The sequence below is a fragment of the Mustela erminea genome, chromosome 13, assembly GCF_009829155.1.
Source record: "Mustela erminea isolate mMusErm1 chromosome 13, mMusErm1.Pri, whole genome shotgun sequence".
NCBI classification, from domain to species: domain Eukaryota; kingdom Metazoa; phylum Chordata; class Mammalia; order Carnivora; family Mustelidae; genus Mustela; species Mustela erminea.
In genome coordinates this window covers 378,049-400,680 of record NC_045626.1, presented here as the reverse complement: position 1 = coordinate 400,680, position 22,632 = coordinate 378,049, and the positions used below count along the sequence as shown (strand labels likewise).

General features: G+C 63.2%; 1 protein-coding gene across 2 annotated transcripts in view; it reads left to right on the top strand.

The window, feature by feature from the left end:
- CTDP1 (CTD phosphatase subunit 1) overlaps positions 1–22,632 on the top strand; it is a 52,792-nt gene that overhangs the window by 10,107 nt on the left and 20,053 nt on the right. For both annotated transcript variants that reach the window (XM_032309413.1, XM_032309414.1), the window contains exons 2-10: positions 1,278–1,361; positions 1,929–2,022; positions 3,580–3,708; positions 5,832–5,982; positions 8,220–8,310; positions 10,121–10,287; positions 11,126–12,097; positions 13,650–13,791; positions 14,345–14,548. In XM_032309413.1, coding sequence (XP_032165304.1) covers positions 1,278–1,361; positions 1,929–2,022; positions 3,580–3,708; positions 5,832–5,982; positions 8,220–8,310; positions 10,121–10,287; positions 11,126–12,097; positions 13,650–13,791; positions 14,345–14,548 — 2,034 coding nt within the window. The remainder of the gene's footprint in view (positions 1–1,277; positions 1,362–1,928; positions 2,023–3,579; positions 3,709–5,831; positions 5,983–8,219; positions 8,311–10,120; positions 10,288–11,125; positions 12,098–13,649; positions 13,792–14,344; positions 14,549–22,632) is intronic.

The window sequence follows — 22,632 nt, the reverse complement described above, 5'->3', positions numbered from 1 at the left end:
AGGCCTGCAGAGAAAGTCAGCTGGACCGTGGTCCCAAGCCAGGCTCGACAGCCAGCTCTGACGCCCGCGGCCCGGAAGCTGCTGTCACGAGGCAGGAGAAGTGCAGGCTGCCCAGTGGAGGTGGACGGCAGTCGGCGGGCACGGGGCCACGTCGGGGTTTCTCCTGGAACGCAGATCCCCAGCGCTAGTCCGGCAGGAGCCTGGAGCCAGAAGACATCTTTGAGCGGCGCCATGCAGATGGGAAGGTTTCTGGGGAGGGGTGCCGTCTGCTGCAGGGGCGGCTTCTTTGAACACCGGGGAGACGGGCAGAGTCTGGGCGGTGGCGTGCGTGTTGGGTGAGCACCTCCCTGAAGGACGCCAGCACCTGCCACCTGAGTGGCGCCGTGGTTTGGGGGCAAGCATGCTGCTGGGCTGCGGACACACAGGGTGGCAAGCCCTGGGCCCAGTCATCGGGCACTTAGTGCGTGGTCGTAGAAGACGGGGCTGCCGGCCCTGACCCCTCTGTGAGCCCATGGAAGGCCTTTGTGGTCCAGAAGCTCTGGGGCAGTGTGGGGGAGGCAGGAGAAGTGCGTGGCACTTGCTGGTGGGCTCAGACCTCACAGTGTCTGGTTTGTGGCCTTGGCGGGGAAGCACCCAGAAAGGCCCCCCTTCGTAGACGCTGGCCTGCCAGGTGCCTGGGTGCCCCAGGTCTGGCGAGGAGGCTCCGCGGGAGCAGGAGGCTCCGCGGGAGCAGCAGGCTCCCGTGGCGCCGTTGCCAGCCCCCAGAGCTCCAGCTTGGCGCTGGTGCTCTGACCACACAGCCTGGCAGTCTGTGCCGCTCACGCATGAAGGAAATGGCCATTTTTGTATTGGTAAAAGCCAGCAGCACAATAGTCGTTCCAGAAAAATCCCAGTGACTCGTAGCTTCTCTGTAGACTGGGCACGATACACGGGAGACGACGTCCATTCTTGTCGGTCGCGTAGGGCGTGCTGCTTGCTCCTGTGCGCCGTTACCAGAAGCGCGAGACGCCGCTCCCGCACGCGTCCGAAGTCGAGCGTTCTCCCGGTCCCGTCTCCTGGCAGCGCCCCCGGTTCTTCCGGCTTGGCCTCCAGGGCTGTGTTGTTTGCGTGCGAAGCCCCGTCCGCATCACAGCCGGGGAGGCGGAGCCGCAGCGTGGGGGGTGCCACCTGCCAGGAGCTAGGTGGAGGGAGGTCCCTGGGAGAGCTGGTCCCAGACCCTGGGCTCTGCGGGCGTGCGGGCTCCGTTCCTCACCGGGGACCGTTCTCTCTGTCTCCAGGTCGGTCCTGGTGCGGCTGGAAGGATGTAGCCACCCGGTTGTCATGAAAGGCTTGTGTGCCGAGTGTGGCCAAGACCTGACCCAGTAAGTACTGGCCGCTCGCGGTGGGGGCGGGGCCTCTGGGCCTGAGACACGGTGACCCACAGCTTCGAAGGGGCGGCCCCCCTGGCGGCAGATGACAGGCGCCTCCTTACCTGCGAGTCAGGTCCGACTCCCCGGGAGGCGTCCTTTCTGGTTTTAGTTCCGGAAGCCCGGGCGTGGCGGGTGTGCTTTCCCTGTGCAGCCAGGCCCCCTGCAGCCAGGCCCGCTGCACGTCCGCGGTCGGCCTGCCCCTCACAGCCCCCTGGGCTCCCCCGCCCCGCTGCCGGGCTCCCTCGCCCGCGTTTGCTATGCAGAGTGGCATGGCCAGTCCCTTGTCACGTTTCTGTGTGGCCGTCACTGCTCATTTCCGGTGACCTCGGGGAGAACTCTCCCGCCTGCTCTCAGCCCGCAGGCTGCACTTGGGCAGCTGGCAGCGGGAGGAGACTCTGCCCCGGCCAGCCCTGGCTCCGGAGTGGGGGTGGGCCTCTTCGGCCTGGCGCCCCGCGTGCGTTGTGCGGCGAGTGGGTGGGTTCCGGGGGTCCGACACGGTGTGCCTTCTCATGTCTGCAGGCTGCGGAGCAAGAACGGGGGGCAGCAGGTGCCTCTGTCCACGGCCACGGTGTCGATGGTGCACAGCGTCCCCGAGCTCATGGTGAGCTCCGAGGTAAGGCCCGCCTCTGGCGGAGGCGAAGCCCGAGAACGTTTCCTGAGCACAGTGGGGCGCCTCGGAGGGGACCTCTCGCCCCGTGCGGAGAGCGGTGCGGGGCGGCACCAGGCCTGTCGTGAGGATGGTTTCCGGGATAGCCGCTGGGGAGACGGGCGACTGGGGTCACCTGCCGTCTGCCTGCCGTACAGAAGGCTGCGCTCATTTCTTTCCCAAAGGGATCTGCCTCCTGGGGAGGCCCAGCCCCGCCAGCCCGAGTCCGAGCTCCCTGGGGTGCTATGGCTCCCGCGGTCCCATGGCCAGAGCCGGAGGCTGAGAGGGGCTGAGGGGAAGGTGTGCGCCCTGCCGTGTGCAGAGCAGCCAGGCTGGGCACAGGCAGGAGCAGACGGCCGCCTGTGACGGGAGAAGTGTCAGGTCCCCACCGGCAGGGCTGGGGGAGGGGACGGCGGGGACACACACACACACATGCCGTGCGGTCCTCAGGGGCAAGCGTACGAGGCAGCATCCGGGAGCCCGCAGGTGGGTGTGCTTGTGAGTGTCGTTGCTTCGCACGCGTTTTGAGGGCCTCATGGGCAGTGCGGGTCGAGGCGTCCTGAGCGCGCTGTCACGGGCCAGGGCTGCAGTGCGGGGGTGGGGGCCGGCAGGACGACCTCCCACAAGTGCTGGGGACGCCGGGCCCTTCCTGTGAGACCGTTGCAGAGCCGGTGACACGTTTCTCAGTGTTGCAGTTGTCGGGTTTGGGCTTTGGAATGGTACGTACCAGCTTTATTTTTGTGTGGGCAAGACAGGATTTTGACCTCCGTGAATTACTGAGCTTTAAACAAATGTACATACGGAAAAGCATGTGATGAGTGAGCGCGCCGGACACAGACCTGAGAAGCTGGGCCATGAGAGGAGAAAGGGTCCCCGCTGCTGCTGCCGGGGCGGAACTCTGGCTGGCCGTGTCCGCGGCCCCTCTCAGCGGCAGACGCGGCCTTGCCCTGGCTGACGGGAGCGGGACCAGGAGCTCGTCTGTGGCAACGGAGACCGAACTGAGGAGGCAGAAGTGATGTGCACCCCGAAACACGGCTTGCCGGCCGGGGCCCCTCCCCGGCCGCGAGTCCCACGCTGGCCCCATAGGCCACGGTGGGCCGCGCCATCTGCAGGTCTCTCCCGAGGCGAAGCGGTGTCCGCAGCGCGGCAGGAGGCCGAGGCGGCGCCGCCGCAGCCCCGCGCCCGCCTGGTGCCCCACAGTTGGCCGCTCTCCTGCCTCGCCGCCGGCCTCGTCCCGCAGCGCGTGGCGCTCAGCCAGTCCTCACCGACCAGCTGCTGCGGTCCGCCGCTTTCTCGTTGGTTAACACTGAGTTACGGGATGATGGTCGGAAATTGCCGTGTCACAGAGGTGGCTCGCCGGGGCGGGGGCAGGCCGTGTGCCCCGGGGGGCCGTGTTAGCGTGCTATGGGGCGGGGAGTGGCACAGCCACCGCCCTGCTTCCTTCTGGTTTTGCTGACAGAATCGGACCTGGTTCTGGACGCAGACGTCCACACCTCACGATGCTCCTTCTCATTCTGCCTGCAGCAAGCTGCGAAGCTGGCACGGGAGGACCAGGAGCGGCTGCACCGCGACCGGAAGCTGGTGCTCATGGTGGACCTGGACCAGACGCTGATCCACACGACAGAACAGCACTGCCAGCAGATGTCCAACAAAGTGAGTGCCTCCTGGGGCTGGAGCCAAGGCCTGTGCTGCCGGGCTCGCGTCCCCAAGCGGGTCCCCACCGGCAGCGCCGGCGCCCACTCCCCGTGTCCCCGCCATCGCCAGATCCACGCGTGGCGGGGTCGTTGGGAGGGTCGAGGGTTTGGAACCTGGAAGACCCGAGGCCCCGGGGTAGGTGGACAGCAAAGGAGGGACCGTCTTGGTGGGGGCCGAGAGGTGGTGTTGGGCCTACAAGGACAGCGGAGACACCGGGACTAGGGGCCCAGGTGGGCGCTGGGTCTGTACTCAAGAGCCTGGAGGGAAAGCCTGCAGGGCCCCGCGGAAGCGGATTTCTCAGAAGTAAAGGGTCGGGGAGTGTCTTCCTCAAAACTTCCCACATCCCACCTCTTCTGCTCGGTCCAGACGCTGAGAAGTTGACGTTCTTCTGGCCCTTTGGAAGGCGCTCAATAGCGTGTGTTCAGGTGGCTTTCCGAGGCCTGGGACCAGCTTATGCCGTCCTTAACAAAGGAGCCTCACCCACACGGAAACCATCGTTTTCAGAATCCTTTGCTGTCGGGCAGTCGATACACAGACTCGGGGTCAGACATTAGGCCGTCAGCAGGTCGGCACCTGTGGCCGAGCCCCGTGGGAAGGCCTCTGACGGGAGTGGCGAGGCCAGGCCAGCAGCGGGAGTGGAGGCATGGAGGAGGTTGGGTCACGCGCTCGGCGACCGCTGCGTGTCACCCGGGAGTCGTTGCAAACGTGGCCGGAAAGCAGTTTGGCTTCGTGAGCACGTGCGGTGACGCTGGCGTCCCTGGGCCATCCCCACGGTCCCGCATGCAGCAGGGTCCTGCCGCCACGCTGCTGCCCGTGGCAGTGAGCAGGGACGCTCTCCGCTCAGGCCCGGTCCCCTCTCCCGAGGCAGCCTGTGCCGTTCGGCGGCCTACGGTGCGGTCCGAGTCTGTGATACGAACGTGTGACAGGAGGGGTTCGGAAGTCCTTTGGGCTTTGTCATTCCTGAGAACTCTGCTTTGCGAGTGTGGCAGCAAGTTGGAGGACCTTGCGCAGAGAGAGGGTTGCCGTGCGGACGTGCCGGTGTGTGTGCTGGCCCGCCAGCCGTGGGTTTCCTGCACCTTTGAAGTTGGCGCTTCTCATTCACTCCATAGAAGTTGGGACTCGCCGTGGCATGCCTGTTGCTCAGCTTGTGTGATCTACACGCTGAAGGCGTCCTCCCGCCCGCGCAGACAGGCCGAGGCTGCAGCTGGCCCTGGGGGGTTCCGACCTTGCCTCTGCCCCTTCCCGGCCCTCCGGTGCCACCCTGGCCCGCGGCAGCTAGAAAGGCGTGTTCAGCTCTGAGCTTTGGAGATCCCAGCTTGTGTTTTCAGGGACGTTTCTGCTGCACCTGTGCCGTAGGGGACCGTGGCTCTGATCCCACGTGTGCACGTTTTCAGAGAACAGCCACGTCCTGGGCAGGTTGACTAGTTCACAGCTAGTAGAAAGCCACTTAGCATCTGGGTCGCTTGCTTTTGTTTCCAGTTCAGCATGTTTTTACTGAGAAAATTAATGATAAGCAGAATGAAAAGGATCAAAGTTTAGCTTCTTTAGGAAAGTGAACTTAACTGGTGTATTCATCACACGTAAGCAGATTGGTATCACTGATTCTGTGCGTCTGCTGAAGGGGGCTTAGGATACCGTGTCAGCTTTTGCGCTGTGTTTGTGGGTTCATAAACTAGCACGTTACGACAGCCGAGGAGCGGGACTGAGTTTTGTCGTTTGCCTCCGTCACGGCCTCAGGAGGACGCTGCCGGCGGGTCACTGGAGACCTGCTCCGGGTGACCTGCTGTGGCTCAGCTCTGCCGAGGCTCCTGATTGAGCAGGACGTGCACATCCTCACCCCGGGACGCTTGCTTTATCCCTTGCCAGGAGAAGACCATAGATGAAACAGCCGAAGGGTCTGGCGATGTCGCTGAGGCCGTGGCAACGGGGTGCTGTCCTCAGGGGTCCTTCAGCCACCAAGGCCACTCAGTCCCCTCCGTGGTGACCTTCGGTGTCCGTCGTGGGTGGGCGCCCTGCGGGGTGCGTCCTGGGGGTGTCGTCCGGCAGCTTCTGGCTTCTCACCAGCATGTGTGTTCCTCCAGGGCATCTTCCACTTCCAGCTGGGCCGGGGCGAGCCGATGCTGCACACCCGCGTGCGCCCTCACTGCAGGGAGTTCCTGGAGAAGATCGCCCGGCTGTACGAGCTGCACGTCTTCACGTTCGGGAGCCGGCTGTACGCCCACACCATCGCAGGTGAGCGGCTCCGCCCGCGGTCCCCTGTGCGGCCTTGAGCTTTGCGTGAACATCGTCCCTGGTGGGTTTGGTGGGCTTCTTGGAGGTGGAGAGAAGAAACCCAGCTCTCGCAAGCTCAGTTCGCTCTCAGAGCTGGCCGTTGCTTCCCCAGACGTGTGGCTGCTCGCACTCTGGTCGGACGCACGCTGTGGGCCGGTCCGAAAGTTGCTCAGGACTGCGAGTAGGTGGAAGAGTAGAAACTTCTTACGTGAGCAACGTCAGGTCGTTTTGCTCATTGGTTTGGAAATCCCCAGGAATCAGGTTGCTGGTGTCTGTCCATACCGGACAGTCGGAGCACAGGCGTCCTGGCTGTCTCTTGGGCGTGATGGACGCGCTGGTTTGGCGCTGGAGCTGTGCTGGGCAGCGTGTGCGCGGAGCCCTTCTTGGGCCGGGAGTGGTGCGTGCTGGTGGCAGTGCTGCCTGGGGACAGCAGGGCTCCAGCCCACTCTGACTGTCCACGAATGTAGTCATTCCACAGTGGCCACAGTAAGTCCTTCGTGGGAGTGTTTTTACTGGGGTCTTGGTCTTTTCTGACGGAGAAGTGGCTTTTGAATCCTCCTTGAACACAGCACCTTTGTCATCTTCTCCATGAGCACAGCAGCCGCGTGTTGGAATCCGTCATCTTGTGTTTGCCTTTGTTGAGTGGCAGCCTGGTGTCCCCACTCCATGCCAGTGACCAGTAGCACCCCAAGCCAAAGGAGTGGTTGGGTCCTCGGGTGCCCCCTTTGGGCTTTGCCTCCTGGCTGCAGGATGATCTGGAGCCGTGGTGTCTCTCCAGATCTCCGGCAGTGGGGCCCACGGAGAGGTAGTGAAGATGATACTGATTTAGGGAGAAGGGCCTGGGGTGCCGGGGACCTGGAGGCCGAGAGGACGTTCCCAGCGGCCCTGGGGCAGTCTGCCTCTTCCTTGTGTCCGGCTTCGAACTCCCGCGTCCCAACACCTGTGGACACGTCACAGGTAGTACCCTCGCCACAGGCCAGGGGACCCATCACTGCCAGGTGGCTGCCTTTTAGCATTGGCGACCGCGTTGCGCCCACCCGAGGACTTGGGAGGAAGCTGGGGCCCATGGGATGTGTGCCTGGCGTGGCTCTGAGGGGGGTCGGCCCTCAGAGAGGGTCGCTGGCATGGAAAGGCCTCGGAGCTGGGGGAGTTGAGTTTGGAATCGGTGGGTTTGACCGTGGTGTGTAACCCCCACGGCTTCTGTAGCTTCCTCCTCCTGTCAGGTTTCAGTTGGGAAAGTTACCATTTTCGCAGGGTGTATGTTTTCAGTGTGATTAGGATAGATCCATTTTTGTTACAGCGAGTAAGAGGTGGGGTGCTTTTCATGGATTGGATCGTAGAGACCAGCCCCCGAGTGGCATCCGTGTCCACACAGAATGTGTGTGTTCTTTAATTAGTAAGATTGCGTGTTTGTAACATTTCATGTGGGCGCGAGCGGTCTCTGTGAGTAAGTGCTGCTGGCTTGGGGACCCCACAGATGTTAGCAGCCGGAGGTGGCCGCCCTCCCCTGCTGTGTGGCCGGCCTCGCGGGTGCAGACACCAGAGCATGGGGCTCCTTCTCTCCGACAAGGCATGAGTCAGATGTGTGGTCTCGGGGTCCTGCTGGGAGGCGGACGGGAGGCCAGCCTGCTCAGCATGCTGGCGGTCAGCAGCGGGCTGCGTACGTGGGCTGCCGCGTCTGCCGTCACGGCGCTGACAGGGTCTGCCGGTGTGCAGGGAATACGGTCGGCTTGTTGGGGTGAGCAGGACAGGCTGCCGGGCGCCTCGTTCCCTGCCTTGTTTTGCAAACAGCCCAAGGCACAGGGAAGCTGCCCACAGTGGCAGAACCAGAATTTTGGGGCCCAGCCCCTCGTATACGTGCAGCGTGGTGGGTAGAAATGATGTACTCACGCGTTTATTGTCCCCACAGACACCACGCCTCCGGGGGGTGATGTGAAGCTTTGTTTAGTCCTTAGGTCCTGAGCTCAGCCAAATTCCAGGTCATGTTAAATTCAGCAAATGGTTAGCGAACAGAAGCCCTTAAAGATGTTAAGAGGAACCGTAAGTGAATCATGGTCCTACCAAGAGAGACTAGAGCGTTTGGTGCCAGTATGGGATGCTTAGTGTCCCAGTGTCGTGAGCAGAAGGGGCTTCACTGCGCACAGAGGGGGACATCAGCCTGTCACATGTCTGACCTTGATTTTGTCTTCTTTTCAAAGGCTTTTTAGACCCCGAGAAGAAGCTTTTTTCTCATCGAATATTATCGAGGGACGAATGTATTGACCCATTTTCTAAAACGGGGAACCTCAGGTACGTACCTCGTTGTGTTCGCGAGGCGGCTTCCTGCCCGGTGTCCAGCGGACAGCGCGTGTGGCCGCAGCTCTGTGCTTCTCCCTGTTCCCGCTTCGCACGGCACCCAGAACCCTGCTGTCTTCTAGCCGGGCTCCTTCCTCCCCAGCTCCCCCAGTGTCCAGGCTGTGCTGGGCTCCCTGGCGGGCTCCCAGGGCATGTAGCCAGAGCCCCACAGGTTGAGGGTCTGGGGAGGGGGAGTGAGAGCAGGGCTGGAGCAGCGGGGAACGGGAGGGGACAAGCAGAGGGGCCGAGAGCTCCCGCAGGTGCAGGACAGCGGGAAAGGAGGGGCTGTTGGTGTCTCACAGTTGTGTTTCCCGAGGAGCTGCTGCTGCTCCTCTTAGTTTGTTCCCAGATCCAAAGTCACAGTGCTGTCTGCTCCTGGTTCCGTTCCCTTAGTCACCAAGTGCCTTGTGAGTCCTGCCCTCTGTGCTTTCACAGTGGGCACGCCTACCCCCGTCCAGAGGCTGGGGGTAGGTGTGCCCACTGTCCAAGGAATTTCCCCATTTCTACCCAGAACGGTAGTAACCACCCCCCGAATGCCCACACTCTCTCTCCCTCCATACAGCACAGTATCCACTGTAACGCGTTCCCGCGCGTGTGTGTCCCGGGGATGTTTGGGCACTGACACTGGCCTCTGGCCTTCCGCCGGAGTGGACCATTCTCCTGCACGTTGCGTGTTTCAGATTTAGGGTGTCCACACGCGCAGGGACCTATTCAAAGCCGCAGGAACCAGGAGGAGAATCTGAAAGTCTCTGCTTCAGAAACCGACCTAGTTAGCATCCGAGCACGTGGGCGAAGACAAAGGAACGCGAGGGGTGTTGTCAGTCATGGAGTCAGGGAAGCTCCCCACGGGGACAGCGCTGGAGGGGAGCAGCGTGCTCCCCAGCGGGCGTGGGTGGCCAGCCTGTGGCGCGTGTAGGTACAGCGCCAGCTCTTCTCTCTCTCAGCCGGAGTTCAGTGTGCCAGAGAGCGTGGGCTGTGTAAATTATTGTAGCTGCTTTCTGTTTTACTTGAGGGGAGCAGGCTCGGGAGATACTGTTACTCCTGGACACGTGAACGTGTTTTCTCGCGTAGTCCCCGCCATTGGCAGCTACAGGACGGAGCAGTGGCAGGCGGGCCTTGGGGTTTGCTCCCAGCTCCGAGACGAAGTCCGCGTTGAGTTCTGAATGCTGCGAGGCTGTCTGAATCCCGGAATCACGGACAGAGAGTTTCATGAGACCATGTGAGGGTAGCAGTGTGTGCCTACATCTGTCAGACGGCTGACCCTTGCTAGCATGCCTGCCGACCCCGTACGTTCTAGTAGCTTTTCTGGACTTGAGCAGAGACCACGCGGGTCCTGTGCTGCAGGAACCCACTGTTTCTTACAGAGGGCTGCCCTCCTGCCTTCACCAGGAAAGCCCCTCGCCGTAGAGCGGGCGCCTGCAGGCCGCCCACAGGCTCGTCTCCTGCGTCTGTAAACGTACTGGGATGGGGCGTTTGTGTGTCTGCTTCAGAAACCGACCTAGGACGGGACATGGTCCCCAGACGCTAGGCTCTGGCTGCAGCCCCATCAGGGGCAGCGCCGTGGAGAAAGCGCGATTGTGTTAACGCTCCTTTGTCTGGAAACTTGGAGAGTTTCAACACAAGCTGAGCAAAAGGCCTTCAGCATAGTTTCCATCCGTTTCCGATAAATCTGCGATCTGCTCGCTACCTGTCGAAGACCATCGTGACTTTTAATGGATTCGTCACTGTTGTCATGAAGTGTGCTAGTTCTGGTTTTTACTTCTAGAAATCTCTTTCCCTGTGGAGACTCCATGGTTTGCATTATTGACGACCGAGAAGATGTTTGGAAGTTTGCCCCCAATCTGATCACCGTGAAGAAGTACGTCTACTTCCAGGGCACAGGGGACATCAACGCCCCCTCTGGGTCTCGGGAGTCCCAGGCGAGAAGGAAAGGTGAGGACCTTCCGGGCGGCGGAGGAGCGGTTGGCACAGGCTTCCCGCCTCTGCTGTGGCTGCGTTGTTTCTGTTTCCTCGTATTTCCGTCCTTACAGGCTGGTGCGTAGTTAGAAGAGTGAAAACCAGGATGTTTGGTTTCCACTTTGGTTTTTGGTTTTCTTTTTTTGGTTTGTTTTTGAATAGCATTAACCGAAACGTTTTTCCAGCTGGACAAAGACTGAAGCGTTAGTGTAGCTTGTTGTGTCTGAATCCGCCTGTCATCCCAGGTTCTCTTAAAAGGCGGGACGGCGGGAGTTGGGCTGTTGCGATCCTTGGAAAGAGCGAGCTGTGGGGCGAAGCAGCTCCAGCTGCTGGTGGTGGGCGCTGGGCCCGGGCCCGGAGCCTGCAGGGAGCCCCCCGGCTCAACCTGTCTGGCAAGCGTGAAGCCAGAGTCTGTCTGAGGGGACTGGAAGTGGCCGTGTGAAGTGTGTCTGTTGGTCTTCAGGCTCTTGGAGGCTTGCGGGGACTGCGGCAATGACTTAAGAGCTGGAGGCCCAGGCCGGGTGCTGTAGGGCCTGAGGGAGATATGCTGCGGCGTGCAGCCACAGCAGGGCTGGGAAGCTTCCCGCGGGCCGTCCATCCACAGCGGGGAAGCCTAGCGTGTCCTCTCCATTTCTGACCGTTGTAAAACCAAGGCAGAGTGACCATCTGTGGACAGAAACCTGACAGCTGGAGTTTGCTGAGCCCAGGTCTAGAGCATGGTCAGAGCCAACACGGGGACAGGGGTTGGGGGGTGCCATTACTTTCACACTGGATGCTGACTAACAGTCACCTTTTCTTTTGTGCACACCTGTAGTAAATCCATCTCCGAGAGGGGCCGATGTTCCAGAACAAGCTCTGTCTGTCAGGGAGACCGAGGGCCGGCCAGGCTCTGGGGTCGAGCAGAGTAATGGTCTTGGGAAGCCCACGAGGGAACTCAACGGGAGTGCTTCTGCTCGAGGGGACTGGCCCCTGCCTGGGCAGGAGGAGGAGAGAGGCAGCCGACCCATCGCCCGTGGGCCCTTGACTGATGGCAAGGGGCCCCCAGTGTGTGCTCCGCAACCTGATCGGACATTGCTGGAAAAGCGGGCTGCTCAGGGCACAGCAGGCGGTGACCTGGACTTTGACCTTTCCAGTGACAGCGAGTCAGACGCCCCGTCATTGTCTGACGGTGAAAGTGGGGAGAAGAGGAGCCTGGAGAGGCCTCAGGGAGCGCACGGTGCGGGCAAGGTGGTGCAGCGGGGCGGCCCGCCCGGCCCAGGAGGGGAGAGGCCATGCGGAGAGCCGGCCCCGGGCCTGCACCCCGACGTGCAGGAGGAGGGTGAGCGGGACGGCCTCTGCGGGCTGGGCGGCGGCTCTGCCGACCGGAAGGAGGCCGAGACGGAGTCACAGAACAGCGAGCAGTCTGGGGTCACCGCGGGCGAGTCCCTGGACCAGAGCGTGGAGGAGGAGGACGAGGACGACGACGACGGGGACGGGGACGACCACCTGGTCCACCTGGAGGACATCCTCGCCCGAGTGCACTCCGACTACTACGCCAGGTACGACCGGCACCTCCTCGGGGACAGCCCGGAGGCCCCCGACATACGGAAGATCGTGCCGGAGCTCAAGAGCCGGGTGCTGGCGGACGTCGTCATCACATTCAGCGGGCTGCACCCGACCAACTTCCCGGTGGAGAAGACGCGGGAGCACTACCACGCCACGGCCCTCGGAGCCAAGGTCCTCACGCAGCTGGCGCTGGACCCCGGCAGCCCCAACAGGGCCACCCACTTGATTGCGGCGAGGGCAGGTAGGTGCGCCAGGCCGGCCCCCTCCCGCCATCCTGCGGGGGCGGGGCGGACATGGAAGACCCCCGTGGTGCTCCCGGGCGGGGGGTCTGTCCGCACTGGCCACTCCAGAAGGGCACGGTCGTGTGTCTGTGCGGAGCTGTCAGAAGCCTCGTCCTGAATCCTTGCCTCTTACGTGCCTGCTGCTGGCTGCGTGTTGGTGGCATGGGCTGTTGGTGTCCCTGCCTGGGTGGGGAGCGGGTGTGTGCACTCCAGGTACGGGCGCGGCACTCCGTGTTTCCCAGCCGCCTGCAGTGGGGGGGCACACGTGGGTCGGGCAGAGGAGGGGGATGGGGAGTTCATGACGGAGCCCAAGTACGTTGGCGTCAGCACACACGGTTCGGTGGGGAGTGGGCAGCGAAGCCCTGAGAAGAGCCGGCACGGAGGTTCCGGCTGGAACCACTTCGTTCTAAGGGATGAGGTTGGGAAAGTCACTGTAGCAACGTCCGCCTTACACTCCCGGGATTTCAGTCCGGGAAACAGCCCTTCGGCGACGGGCAAATCAAGAAGAAACACACGGGGCTGCTAAAATAACCAGTCCTCACCCGTGATGGTGCAGTGTTTTCTGAACCAAGACCGCCCCCGGCTGCTCAGGCACTGCTCCTCTCACGCCTGCACCTGCCCAGCCGGGCCTCCGAGGTCACAGCCTCCTCGTGGGGCCCACTCGCCCGCCAGGACTGAGCTACAGGCTCTTGGGTGGCCCGTCCTGGTGCGAGACGTGGGAAGATCTTAACCGGGAGGTGGGGGCAGGCTTGTTGCCTCCCTCAGGCATCGCACATGGGCAGTGAGCCCAGGGGCGCGGGGGAGGAGGCTTGGGACTCATTCTCTGCCTCTGGCTCACCCTTGCCTGCGTGCCCAGCCCCTCATCCTCCCCGATCTCAGTGTCCCGGCTTGTTCGCTCGGGGACGCTTGATGGCTGACAGTGCTGGTAACCGGCCTGGCCTCTGCGCCCTGGGTACAGCACAGTGCGGTCTGCCTGCGGCGGGCGGGACAGGTGTCCTCACCAACTGTTGAAGAGCCTTTCCAAGGACACAGACGCACCCACACCGCATCGCCGTCCTCCGCTTGGCCTGCTTTCACCCTGGCCACCGGCCGCTGTCCTTCAGCAGGCGGCACTGGGCGCGGTAACGAGGTGACCTTGGCAGAGGGGCTGGGTGGGGCTTGGAGCCCACAGCAGGGAGGCTCAGCCTCTGCTGAGGCCCCGCCCGCGGTCTGGGGGAAGAGATCTCTGGCAGTCGGCGGCAGGCCTCGGACCAGTGGGACACTCCCCACCGAAATGGATGGGTGCCTGTTGGCTGCTCTGCTGGGGTCCGTGGGTCCGTCACATCCCTCCCCTGCCCGTGGGTCCTGTGAGACCCCACAGTGGGTCCCTGTTCTGGGGGACAGGCGGCGGTGGTTGGAGTGAAGTCCCAGGTTTCAGACACAGAGATGGTGCCTGGCAGGGTTCAGAGTCCGAGTGATTGGAGGCCACCAGGCGCCTGCAGTCCAGGCTGGACAGAGCTGGTTTCCCCGCAGGCACGGAGAAGGTGCGCCAGGCCCAGGAGTGCGGGCAGCTGCACGTGGTCAACCCCGACTGGCTGTGGAGCTGCTTGGAGCGCTGGGACAGGGTGGAGGAGCAGCTCTTTCCGCTCAGGGAGGACTACGGCCGAGTGCAGAGGTGAGCGCCAGCCCGCACCTGCTGCCCACTCTCCCCCGAGCGCGGGGTGCTGCCAGCGGACGCGTGCTGCGTCTCCGACCCTGTAGAGCTCAGACTCCCACACCGCCACCTCCCGAAAGCCGGGTTGTCCCCTGCCCGCGGGGCGACGCTGGCAGGGAGGACCAACATGCCTGCGCTTCCTTCCTGGCCCGGGGGCAGCGTCGTGAATGACGGAGGCCCCACGGAGGACCGGTGGCCAGGGTGACAGTGACCAGAGCGCGGGGCAGGTGGGAGCCTGATGGGTCTAGTGGTTCTGTGGGCTTGTGGGGCGACGGTCTGTGTATCGAAGATGGCTTGAGAACACGCGTCCTGTTCTCTGTCCGACTTCGGCTGTTGTGGTCAGGGGTGAAGCCCTGAACCTGGCATCAGAGGGGCGGTGATTGCAGTTTGTGTGAGGCTCCGGGCAAGGCACGGGGCACGCACTCCGCCCGTCCTCATCTGGACAGGCCTGCAGCTGCGGCCAGGCCGGCGGCCGTGCCGGTGCGTGTTCACAGCCCTCCCTCTGTCCCCACAGGGAGGATGGCCCAGCAGCCTTTCCGGACCGGCAGGGCGCACCACCGGCTGCCTTGTTCCACCCGACGCCTGTCCATCCCCGGGCCCAGGCTGGGCCGGACGTTCGCATCTATGACGCCAACACGGGCAAGCTCATCCGGAAAGGTGCTGCGGGCCCCGGGCCCCCTGGCTCCCTGGCAGTGCACGCGGAGCACTCCTCCTTCAGGTACATGAGTCTGCGCGGCCGCGCCGCGGCGGGGTGCCCAGGTGTCCGGCCTGCCACGCTCGCTGAGCGCTGACCCGCCCGTGCTGGCGGAACATGGACTTGGGGCTCTGCTGTACCCTGAGCTGGGGTGGGCTTCCCTACGGAGGCACTGGGCCTCGTGCAGGTTCTGTTCCGTCCTGGTCCCCGACCCTGGAACGTTTCAGGCCGGGGTCTAGCCCCACACTCGCGCGTTCGCTCTGTGGTTTGCCTGAGAAGCTCTTTCAGCTGCAGACCTGACCTGCACCCTGTTGTCGGCCCTCATTCCCCCGCAGGAGACCCTCCGCGCCAGTGGCCCCTGGTCCGTCCCTTCTGGAGGTGGGAGGCGGCAGGCAGGGGTGGCAGGGCCAGAGGGGGAGCCAGCTCTGGGGTCCCCTGGTGCCCGTCGCACTTTCTGGCCCAGATGAGACTGAGGGGGCGGTTGTGGCAGCTGCTTGTGAGCAGAGACATGAGGGAGAGAGCCCTGGCTCGGCCGGTTCTGCCTTCTCCCCTCGGAGCTCTGACACCGCGCAGATGCTCCGGACACGCTCTGTGTGCGCTGCCTTGTCCCATACGCTGCGAATGGTCACTTTTACTGCTGACGTGTTTCCTGAGATGCCGCGCTCAGCCTGGTTTTGAGCTTCCTGGGTTTGGAGGGAACGTGTGGGGGGCAGGGTGCTGCCCCAGGGACCTTGAGGGACAGGCCGATCTGCTCGCTGTCACGAGCGAGGTGTTGGAGCAGGCTGTGTGGGCACAGGTCTGGGCTGGGGGAAAGGCCACGGTTAATGCAGATTCAGGAGGCGCCGCTGACTCAGTGCCTGTCGGAGGCCGTCAGAGGGGCTCTGGCCCCAGTGGGAGGCCAGCCTGGCAGCGGGAGGACCACGTGGCTCCGTAGCTCTCGGGGCTTTCTGTGGCGGGGTCAGTCCCTGAGATGTGGTCCAGGTAGAGGCAGGTGTGAGTAGATGCTCCCAGCAGGGGAGAGCCGGGTGGGGCAGTAGGCGGCGATCCGCTCACGGGTGCTGGGCTCAGTGCCGACTGCCGGGGCCTGAGCATGTGGATGGTTCCGCGCCCCCTCGACTAGCCCTCCTCTGGGAAATGTGCTGCTGGAGCGTGGCTGTGGCGCGTGGCGGGCCTTTTATCGGTCTGTTGTGCTGCCAAGTAAGAATCGCCGGAGAAGCTGTGGTTGGGAGGCACACGGCTCAGTCTGTGTGGAGCGAAGCCAGGCCTCTGGGCTCTGGGGACCAAGCTCGGGGTTGAAGCGGTCGGCACGCTGGGACTTGGGATAGAGTCCCATAGAAGGGGACAGATCTTTTCAAGTAACAGTGTTGTGCTTGATGAAGTCGGACGGGCAGAACAGGTGGACGGTGCAGAAGGTCAGCAGAGACTTGTAGCTGATGCGGAAAACAGAAGCCTGTTCCGGAACTGTGAAGTCGCGACCTACAGTTAACCGGAGGACAGTCCTCAGAATCCGCACATGCTGGATGCCGCCGAGAAGAACCGGAAGGAGCCGGGGCGGGTCAGCATAGGGCCTTAACGTCTGCAGGCGGCCCCGCACCAGGGAGAAACAAATCCTCAGATCCCGTAACTTGTGACCCAAGCTGGGTAACAGGAAACAGAATCGGCCGTCGTGGTCAGGGCTCTCGCTTGCAGGGTTGTGAAAGTGCAGCTTTTGTACGTGCAGTGAGAGTGTATGTATCCTGTGCCGTTAACCACGGGTACCGATACCGATGTTCAGGGTGTATGGTTAAGGTCCTCCAAAGTGTCCAGCAGCCTGGGCTGACACACATGTTCAGGTGACGGGTCCGTCGTGCGCCTTGAATGCGAGTGTTCACACACGGCAGCAGCAGGAGAGCAGCTTGCCTTGTTTGCCGCACGTACAGCGGGCTCAGTGAGCTCATGGGTCACAGGATCGTGTGAGTAAGAAAGACGAGGCGTCCGATGCCACACGGGTCGCGGCAGCGGCTGACACCAGGAGGCGGCACCGTGTGCTGGGTGGACACTGGGCGCATACTGGGGCCGTGGGCAGGGTCCGGCTCTCCTGGCCCGGTGTGAGCTTGGGGGAGAAAGGCAGAGCAGGGAGACACGAGGGAAGACGGTCCCAGCGGGCTGGGCGCTGGCAGGTGCGTGAGGACAGCTGCTTCCCCGTGGCCATAGCCGCAGCCACCAGAACTTGAGAAAGCCCTCGAGGCCGCAGTCAGCACGGGGCAGGGGGATGGAGGCCAGGTGCCGAGCCGGGCAGAAGCTGGTGCTCACGCGTCTCCCCTCTGGAGGAGCTGGTTGTCTCGTGAGCACAGGCACGCTCGGCTCCCTCAGTGGTTTCCTGGGCGTAGGCTCTGCGACCCTGATGCCAGGGGCCCGCGTGCAAAGCCCTCGTGCATGTGGGCACGCTGCCGGGACGCTTGCAGGAAGCTGGTGCTGACGCCGTTGGTTCGCTTGTGCGGGACACTGGGGGGTGCCGGGAAGAGGGTCAGTCGTGGGCAGGCAGGTGGCCATCTGCACCCTGTGCTGCCGTCTCTGGGGGCGTGGGAGGCTGCAGTGCCTTTCTCCCCCACTTCACGGCCTTTGTTCACAGGTGTTCATGCGGTGGAGGGGGAGCGTCCCTGGGGGTCGTCCCATTTCTTGTCCTTCCACGTGGCAGTGCCACGGCCTGGGTGTGGCTCCCGAGCGCTGGGCTCGGCCGGGTGGCGGCGCGGTGAAGAGGAGCGAGGGTACCCTGGGCAGATGATGGCAGTCCCAGGTCAGACTGAGGAGGAGCACAGGCTGTGGGACGGGGGAGGGGCCGCAGGGGACTCCGCTGGCACCGGGACCCGTGGCTCAGCCGCAGAGGTGAGAGCGTCTCCCGCTGTGACAGCCTTCCCTTCGTGTCTCCTCATCCAGCCGAGCGGACGCCCAGCCGTGCGCCTCGCCCACATGGACCCAGACACCAGCGCTGAGCGCGAAGCCGTGTCGCAGTTTACGACAGTCGCACGGGGCAGGGCGCGCAGGGGGGCTTCTGTCACAAGCATCCAGAGCTCCCTCGTGGAGGAGGTGCTGCGCCGCCGTGGGGACGCCGTGTCGGGCTTCTCTCCGCGGGTGGTCTTGTGTGGGGCGTACGCTCCGCGTCCGGGAAGGTGTGCCGGACCGGACAGGGTGTGCGTCTGCAGCACGGACCCCACGCTTGGCACCAGCATGAGCCCTCAGTGCCCTGGTGTCACCGGAGCCGTCACGGCGTCAGGGCTGTACCGATGCTCATGTGAGCGGTTTCTGGGTTTTAGACTCTGCCTTTCACGCTGCCGGGAATTAGATCATGAACTTCTGAGTTAATCCTTGGGCGCAGAACAGCGTCTGGAGCGGTTAGAGCTGGAGTTCAGACACGGCTGGGGCTGCGGGCTGAGAGTAAGCTGCGGTCGGCCAGGACGGCCGCTGCGGGAGGAGACGTGATCAGGTATCGGCCAGAAACGCGTACGGACGGCCAGCTGGACCCCGCTGCGGCCGAGCGCCGCCTCCTTCCGCAGGGCCGCAGTGTTCCCACAGCCGCCAGCGCCCCGTGCGAGCTGTGCGGGACCTGCGGCCCGCGAGTGGGACGGCACAGGAGGACAAACCCGCAGGCTCGTGTTCCCGGAGGAAAGCGCACACCGTGTTAGGTGCTGCAGGCCGCCCGACGCAATTCTCCTCTCTGGACCTCGGGAGGGTGATTGCGCCACACGAGTCGCGGGTCACCGCCGCCCCGCGTCTGCCCGTGGGGGAGGGCATGCGAGTCGTGTGCGCGTGCGGGGGGCGGCCCGCGTCTCTCTCCTTCCTAGCGTACAGAGCACTCTGCGTTGTAAAACTGGCGAACGCAGTGCCCCGCTGCCGCGGGAGGGGTGGCAGCCGTCCAGGCCCAGAGGCCGGAGGGCCAGGTAGGGCTCGGGTCGCACTCTCGCAGGTGCTCTGTACCGGGAGCCTGCCCACGCGGCTCAGGGCTGCGGCAGAGAGGAAGGGCGGCCTTTCCGCATGGAGCTAGAGCTCCCTGTCCGTTTGATTTCACACCGTGCCCACACACGCCTGTGTCCTTAGTCCCCCTGTCCATGCACAGCGACCTAGGGCACCTCTGTTTGCTCTGTCTGCCCTCACAGGTGCCAATGTACACAGGCAGCTCCCTGGAATCATGGGCTACGAGCCTGCACCAGCCCCCCATCGAGGCTCTGGTGCCCCTCCTGCCCGAGGCCGCCCTGTCCCTGTGTGTCGAGGGCTGTGGGAAGGAGAGCTCCAGGAGGGGTGGCTGAGCCCCACCCTGTGCAGACCCCACTGTGACATGGCGCCTGGGCCTGTGGGCAGGGACGCTGCTCTGTGCGCTTGTCTGACCGAGGCCTGGGGAACTGAGTGTCTGCCTTGCCTTGCTGGTTTGGGCTCTAGGCTGCTGGCTCACCTGGAGCCTCGAGGTCAGAGCTCCTTGGGGCGCCCCTGCTGTGGCTGCCATGATGCCAGGCTCCGTCCTCCCCTCCCGAGGCTGGGTCGAGGGGCCTCCCCTGGCAGGGACCCCAGGATGTGCCTGCAGGGGAAGGTGAGCGCCCTGGACTGGGGGTGGGCCGGGGTCTGAGCAGCCGGGGCTCACCACGTGGTCCGTCTGGACTTACTCCTCTGCAAGGATGGCGTCCAGAATTCTGAATTTCTCTTTTTTTAACCCATCGTGATGCTGTGCTCTTAGTTATGAACGTTTGTGGGGTTTTTTGTTGTTGCTTTTGTTAAAAAGTTTTGTTTTGAGGGGCGCCTGGGTGGCTCAGTGGGTTAAAGCCTCTGCCTTCAGCTCAGGTCGTGATCCCAGGGTCCTGGGATCGAGTCCCGCATCGGGCTCTCTGCTTAGCAGGGAGCCTGCTTCCCCCTCTCTCTCTGCCTACTTGTGATCTTTGTCTGTCAAATAAATAAGTAGAATCTTGTAAAAGAAAGGAAAGTTTTGTTTTGAGGTCACTGTGGACCCACAGGCAGGGGTACAAAGAGAGCGAGCCCGGGTGCCCTTCCCCTGCTTCCGCCCGTGCCCACCTGCAGCCCAGTCTCGCCGCCGCCACGCCCAGGCCCCCGCCGCCGGCCCCCCTCCCGCGCCTCCATAACCCCGAGACCGCTAACCCGCCCCCCAGTCCTCCGGTCGACCTAGCAGTGCCACACACACAGGCTCTCGCACGTCTGTGGCCCCCCTCGGCCCCGGGCCAGTCACCGTTGCCGCACTACTCATGTGTAGTCCCTCATTTTCTCCCCCACAGCCAAGGGGTCCCGCGGGAGGTGGGCCTCCATGGAGGGCTGCTCCTAGCCTTTGTGTCTGCGTCCGGTTCCGCGGGACCGAAGCCCGGGGCCGTGCCTGCCACACTGTGTGCCAAGCGTGCGCACGGTTCCCCTCCGGAGGGGCAGCACCTTCTCTCCCTCCCTCCAGAAGCAGCGCAGTCCCCTCCCCACACCCCACCGTGTTTGGGGTCGACCCTGTTCTTGTCGGTCCCACTGACGGGCACGTGGGCCCCCACGTCCTGCTCCGTGAGGCGTCTGTCTTCGCCTGTTTGCCCACGGGGCGGTCACGGGACTGCAGAGGGTGCGTCCTGCTGTGCACCAGGTACCGCTCGTCCGCGGACGGTGTGGCTGGAAGGGGTTTCTTCTCTGTAGCTTTTCCTCATCTTCACCGAGCCGGGCGAAGCAGAAGTGGTTCATTTCGGTGAATCAGGTTCCGTGGATTCGTTCTTTCCATGAAGGACACATTTGCTCTCAAGTCTGTGAACTCTCTCTGCGGTCCTAGATCCTAAAGGTTTCCTCCTACGTCTTATTCTGGAAGTTTCTTAGCTCTCACGTCTTCTCTTTAAGACCGTGACCCATTCTGGGTTTTTGCACGGGGAATGAGACTTGGGGCGGCGGGTTGGTTTGCTCTTGCACGTCCTTTCCTGGCTTCGGTGCCGGTGCCGGGGTCGGGGTGCGCCTGCGGGTCACGGCTGCGTTCCCACTGACCCTTCATCTGCACACGTTCTCGTCTTTTCTTGGTCTTCAGGTGAAAACGTTCCATTTCTGGCTCTAGGTTTTCTGCAGCTGCTGTTTACCAAGCGGGGGGAGTTCGCCCCTCTTCCCAGGTTTCCGTGAGTTTTTATCCTGAACGGGCGTGGAATTTTCAGGTGCTTTATCTGCAGCGGTACGGTCACGGGGTTTCCTTTGGCCTGTCATTTGAATTGTTTCTTTTGCTGTTTTCGAGATTTGTTTTGTTCTGTTTTGAGTAATAAGTTTGATGAGGATGTGTCCTAATGTCGATTCAGGGCTTTATCCTCTTTGGATTCGCTCAGCATTTTAATCGGAAAGTTGAATGTCTCTCACCAAATTCAGGACGTTTCCAGCCCCAGTTCTTTGAGGCCGTTTCCACCTCTGCCGTGCTGCTCCCCCTCCCGGCTCCGGGACACGAGGACTGGATCTCGTCGTGGTCTGGCCTGTTCTGATCAGTCTCTCCTCTGCGTTCTGCGATTCCTCGGCTTTACTGCGTTTGTGGTTTCTGTCTCCTTCCTTACAAAGTTGATCCCATTCCTGCATTTTTAAGAAACTGCGGCTGCTGCCGCGTCTTCCGCTCCCAAGCCCCTGCTCACTTTTCCTCACGCTCCTTGCGTGCGCCTGTCATTCTCGTGGAAGCGTTTTTACTGCGATGCCCTCGCGTCTGCCTCGGGTAGTTCTAGCATCTCCGCTGTCCCCGAGTGGACGTTCGTTCCGCTGGAGACCTTCCTGGTTCTTGGTAGGACGAGTGATTTTCGATGGCAGCCGGGACGGCTTCACGTCACGCCGTGAGCGTCGGGACCTTATTTGGACCCAGAGCTTGGCCGCCTCTGCCTGGCGCCGCGCCCGCAGCACAGGTGGACGGGCCGCCTCCCCTGTGCCCGGCGGGGAGCAGTCCTGGTCTGCGCCGTGGCACCCGCTGGGGGTGGTTGCTGCCGCCAGGCCATGGGGGCTCCGGCTGCCCCCCGCGGCCCCCGCGTTCACCACTGGGTGGAGGTGAACATCTTGAGTCCAACACCTCCCAGCCCAGACGAGGGCCTTGTCAGCTGCAGGGAGAGGTGCTTGTCCAGGCTCTGCCTGCCGTGGTCCCCACGGACGCTGCACGGTTGTGGGGCGCTCATCCCGGGCTGGACAGGAGGAAAGGTCCTGGCTCCCCACTCTGCCTTCCCGGAGACTCCTGGTGGGGCCCGCAACTGTCGGTGGTGGCCCGCAGTGGAGAGGGCCTGTCCCAGGCATTCCTGTCCTACGCGGTGGCCTCTCTCTGAGCCTCCCTTGCAGGGAGCAGCCTGCTCTCGGGGCATCGTGTCTGCCCATTGGGACTTCACGTTGCCGGCTCCTAGTCCTCCTCCACTGCCTGTCCTGTGTCCCCTGGGGGCCCGGGTCTCAGGTTGAGCTCCCAGGAGGGTGACAGAGGCCCTGCCTGCCTGCCTGGGACTGGAGGTCAGCTTGCGATTCAGAACAGATGCAGAATCCCTCTGTTTCATTTCCTCTGGAGTCTGTGGTGCCGTCTGGGGCAGCTGTGCCAGCAGCCTGGTGTCGGGAACACGGAGCTCTTCGTCCTCCAGAGCTGACCTTGTCAGGCACAGGACCTGTGCCGCCTGGGAGACACTCACACCTTTCAGGGGAGCCGTGGGCCACCTCGTGTGAACACTGGATCGCGCTAGTAGTGAAACAGCGGTTCCCAGCAGACTAGACACGTAAGAAGAGTGGCCTGTTTGCGTGTTTGGGGCTCTCTGGCCGAGGACAGCGCTTCCTGGCTGCCTGTGCCCCCCGGCTGGGAGCTGCCCTTCGGTGGAGACCCCACCACCCGTGTGGCCTGTCGTTGGTAAAGGGAGACTCGGGGGCCAGGGCCTGGGAGGTGGGCCCACCCGGGAGTGCCGGAGCCTGCAGAAGCGGCCTGGCCGGCCCACGTGCCCTGACCTGTTGGCATGTCTCAGGTCTTGGTTTAACTGAAATCGTTGTTCTGAAGGGGAGCCCTCAACAACATACTTGTTTTTCGGACACTCTGCTGTTTTCCTGTGTTGGGTCCGCCAGCCAGTGCATGTGGCAGTGTTGAGCCGTGCCGGCGGAGAGCTGTGTAGACGCTGTCGCGTGGGCAGTGC